This window comes from Epinephelus fuscoguttatus, linkage group LG4, assembly GCF_011397635.1.
Source record: "Epinephelus fuscoguttatus linkage group LG4, E.fuscoguttatus.final_Chr_v1".
NCBI classification, from domain to species: Eukaryota; Metazoa; Chordata; class Actinopteri; order Perciformes; family Serranidae; genus Epinephelus; species Epinephelus fuscoguttatus.
The window spans coordinates 27,953,149-27,957,488 of record NC_064755.1 but is presented as its reverse complement, the minus strand read 5'-3'; the positions used below and the strand labels follow the sequence as shown (position 1 = coordinate 27,957,488).

Genomic DNA, 4,340 nt, shown 5'->3' with positions numbered 1-4,340 from the left:
AAGCCAAAATGAAGAAACTAGTCTTTTTAGAGTTGTTGCCATCAGTGTACTCTTTAATAAATGTCAAGTGTCATATGTTTGTTTTTTAATAAAAAATGACAACATGAAATTATTTAGCATTGTTTTATTATACAAGGAAGCTGTCTGTGCACGTAAAGTTCAATTTACAACAACAAATTTTCTGGATCTCATTATGTAAAGCAAATGCAGAGAATCAGCCTGTCCCCCTAACAAATAGTTCAGGTAACACTTCATGGATTTCACCTGTTTATCCACATCAGTGCATTTAGATAACATCATTTTGAAGGCGTTACAGTCCCCATATGCAGCGAACCCGTAAATATGAGGGATGAAACTCAAAGCTGATGCATTTAAAAGAAAACGCTCAGTAAAATCATGGAAGGTTAAGTGTGTTATTCTAATTTCAAAGCCAGTTGTTGGTTATCAGTATTTGTTTTTGTCATTAAAAGGTGGACTAATCCATTTACTAACGTGTCTACCAATTCATTTGTCACTTGCTTCACTCTTTAAAGTTCTATTTCATTTACAAACTAAGTCAAAGATGCTTCTCTTTCAAGACTAAAAAAGAGGTTCAACGCAGGGAATCAGCAGCAGCCGTCAAGGACAGACACTTTAACTATGGCCAGTATCAATTTCCAGGTTTGAGGTCTCTTGTCCATTTAACTATCCTCAGTTACAATCTTTGCAGGAACAATATATTGTACAAAAATGGTACGAGGTTATCCGAATGAGGTATCATTAGATTTAAGCCTGGATTAAAAAAAAGTAAAGATACAAATACTAAATCAGGAGACACATGCGGATTATACCTGAAAGATGTAGAATTCAGTATCATGAGACTCATACGAAAAGGAATTAAGTAAAAATTTTAAAAATAATCATAATATATAAAGATATATGGACTGATTGATTAGTCGTTATTTTATTACAAAAGACTTTAAAGGTCCAGTGTGTAGGATTTAGGGGGATATATTGGCAGAAATAAAATCTGATATTCACAACTATATTTCATTAGCATTTAAATAGCTGAAACAAGGAATTACTGTGTTTTCATTACCTTAGAATGAGCCGTTTATATCTTCTACGGAGTACGCCATCTTGTTTCTACAGTAGCCCAGAACAAACAAGTTTTCATGTTGGCCACTGTGGTATTCCTACATGCTTGGCACAAGGGAAAAGTTTCAGCTGGTTGCATTCTGCAGTCTCACTGCTGGATGCCCCTAAATCCTACACACTAGACCTTTAAATTTGACACTGGCACAGTCAAGCCTCCTTACACTTATTGTTTATAGAGAAGCAAGTATTTTAAAAGATGTATTTCAAAGTTCAGACATTAAATTGTAGTGTTTAAGCCACACTTGTAAACACCAAAAACACTGAAACAGTCAGTGAAACATCAGGAAGTTTGAACACATAACTGGCATAAATTAAAGGTTTTCTCAGTCTTTATTTCTGTAAAGATCCGCTGTTATCCGATATGTGATGTGAGGTGAGGTCTGCAGCAGTCCAGTTTTGAGAGCCACTGATGCTTTGTGCAAAATTTGCAGTTGACTGACAACTAACAAACATAAATAAAGCTGTGTTATCTGTATGACATGTTTAGGACAGGGGCAGGTGGGCAGGCGGGCATGCAGCGATGACCAGGATGATCATTAGTGTCACAGTGTTGTTTAACTGCCCTCGTCAGCCATGGTGTGTTTGTCAAAGAGGTACTCAGCCATGTTGTTCTGAGGGGCTCCCATGCTGCGCAAGTTGGATACCCAGTCAGCGAGCTGTTTGATAGATTTGACCTGCTCATCCAGATAATGTGTTTCTATGAAGTCGCACAACTGTGGGAAAAGAGCAGAATGTTTTGTGTTATTAGACTGTCAGAGCCTCCGAATGTTCAAATGCTGTGTGTTCTTTGAAGCTGAATGTGTATAGCATAGCTTTGCTGTGCATGTGGATAGAGTCAGAAATAAATTAAATGCATCATTAAAATAAATTTTAAATTAAATGCCATTAAAGTCAGGAACTCTAGCACTGACTGAAACAGCAGCGAATCATCTACAGCAGCTGTGATGCAGTCAAATACTGTTTACATTCGTCTGCTGCTTACGTGAGGATCATTGTGTTCGGTCGCCATTTTCTGCAGGTCCAGCAGGGATTGGTTTACACTTTTCTCCAGCTGCAAGGAGCACTCCAAAGCCTCCAGGCCGCTTCCCCACTCATCTCTATCAGGTTTCTAAGATGGACATCAATAATGCAACACCGGTGTTAAACTGATTTTACAAAAATGAAAAGCATTTCCTTTGCGAATCTACACAAAAAACTGGTCTTTATCCCGTCAAACACAAAAAGCTAAAGACGCTGTTAACACACTGTAACATTGTTAATTCAATAGAAGATGTATCAGTACATACCCTGATGTCCTGCAGAAAAATTTTGCCTCCCCTTTTGTTCTGCAGACTCATCAGCTTCTCTGCATGCTCGCGCTCCTCTTTGGACTGTGCGTGAAAGAACTTCACAAAGTTTGGTAGGAATTTATCGTCCCTATCAAAGTAGTATGCCTAAAAACAATAAAAAGAAAGAAGAGAATGCCTTTTTATGTCATTGAGCTTAATAGGACACAAACCAATGTCAGAAAAGAGTCACACTGTATTGCTGTTTGAAAGCATTTCTCACCATGGAGAGATAAACATAAGAGGCATAGAGCTCCAGGTTTATCTGTCTGTTAATGGCAGCCTCACAGTCCTGGTGGAAGTTCTGTCGGATTTGCGAAGTCATTTCTGTATAAATTATACCAATGAATAAACAAGTGAACATATTTCCAGGACACTCTTCTGCAGGTTAAATGCACACCATTACATTACTGGATGGGCACATTATGAAGTAGAACAAGAACTTTTCTTACGATACTTGACCTAGACAGGCACTTGGACCGAGCTAATGCAAATGCACAGCTGACACTGGCTGATGATACCTTGCCATCATTCCTGTCAACATCACCTGACTCTTTATTCTTCTCACTAAATATCAACTTAAAACAAAAGACATGTACACCAATGAATTAACAAAAACTGTTATCCACCAGTCAAAGAGATGTTAGCATATATGTATAGAGACATTATTTCCTAATTTTCCTCAGATGCATCTATACATGCAGTGCATTTTGGATTTCATTGCCCAAGTTTTGAGATGTCCTTGAGATTTCTCCCTTGACCCCGATACAATGGAGGTACAGAGAATTTCAAAATAATCTAAGTATTTAGTTTACATACAACAACATCTCTGGGGTGTTCACCACACTGTGAACAGTTTTTAGTGCAAACATACTCTTTTAGAAATAAATTAGACGGATACAAACTTACTGCCATGTCTGCCATGATGGTGATTTGGGTGCATCGACCCCTTTAAGGATGCAACGTTAACTTTAACTGCATTCATATTGATCCAGATACAACTGACCTTCATTTGACAATAACTGACAAAGGCTGGGAAAATTACATAACGTGTTTTAAGTGCTAAATAAACACTCTTAACCCTCATCTGCGGTTTTCAGCTAGCTAGTTATCAATAAATCCTTAACAAAGCCATGCTAATAAAGCTAATAATATAACGTAACTGGGAACTAGTAAGGCGGCTTGTTTTCTTGTTTATGAGAGGAAATTTCAGGTCAAGCTGTGCTGATGAATGACAAGTCTTGCTAACATGATTGCTGACACTAACTTAGGAGAAAAGTAGATCTGGTTGACGTTACTAGCAAGCTACCTAGCTAGCCAGCTAACTACAAGTTAACTTGCCCTGGATCCCTGGTTACCGTTGCTAGGCACTGTTAGCTAATAAAACTCCACCAGTTTATTAGCTACAACACGACAGATGACAATTTACAAGCTAACCGGGAGGATGTGCATAAGTCTGGTATGTAAACGTACCTGGTTTGTTGGTTGACTTTTCCCCAAAGTAACTGGTTGTGTTGCAAAGATTTAATGTCCGACGAGAGACGTTGGCAGACTGGCTAACGTTACCTGCTGCCTCAGTAAATACGCACTGCCGTTATAACGTGAAGAGCGTGTGAGGTGCTCCCTGCATTCAGGTGCTGTCAGAATAATCGGAAAAATTAGATTCCAACTGTGGAAATTCACGTGAACGCCCCCATCAAGTTGGAACAGCAAAGGAAACTATAAAATTTATATTTTTTCATTCAGAATTTCATGACAATAACTCTGAAAGTCAGCAAAAATTTTGTTGCATTCGTTCCAAAGTTGGTGTCACATATGCACAAATGTGGTGGACAAAAAAAATGTTTGGTTGATAATAATAAACTTTTAATTGAGACT

General features: G+C 38.2%; 1 protein-coding gene across 1 annotated transcript; it reads right to left on the bottom strand.

Moving 5' to 3' along the window:
- Positions 1 to 109: 109 nt before the first annotated feature.
- Positions 110 to 4,092, bottom strand: fth1b (ferritin, heavy polypeptide 1b). Its single transcript, XM_049573235.1, has 5 exons — positions 3,936 to 4,092; positions 2,686 to 2,789; positions 2,424 to 2,570; positions 2,120 to 2,245; positions 110 to 1,850 (listed from the first exon to the last, which is right to left on the bottom strand). The coding sequence occupies exons 2-5, from the start codon at positions 2,785 to 2,787 to the stop codon at positions 1,692 to 1,694; spliced, it is 534 nt and encodes a 177-aa protein (XP_049429192.1). The 5' UTR covers positions 2,788 to 2,789; positions 3,936 to 4,092; the 3' UTR covers positions 110 to 1,691.
- Between the last annotated feature and the right edge of the window lie 248 nt (positions 4,093 to 4,340).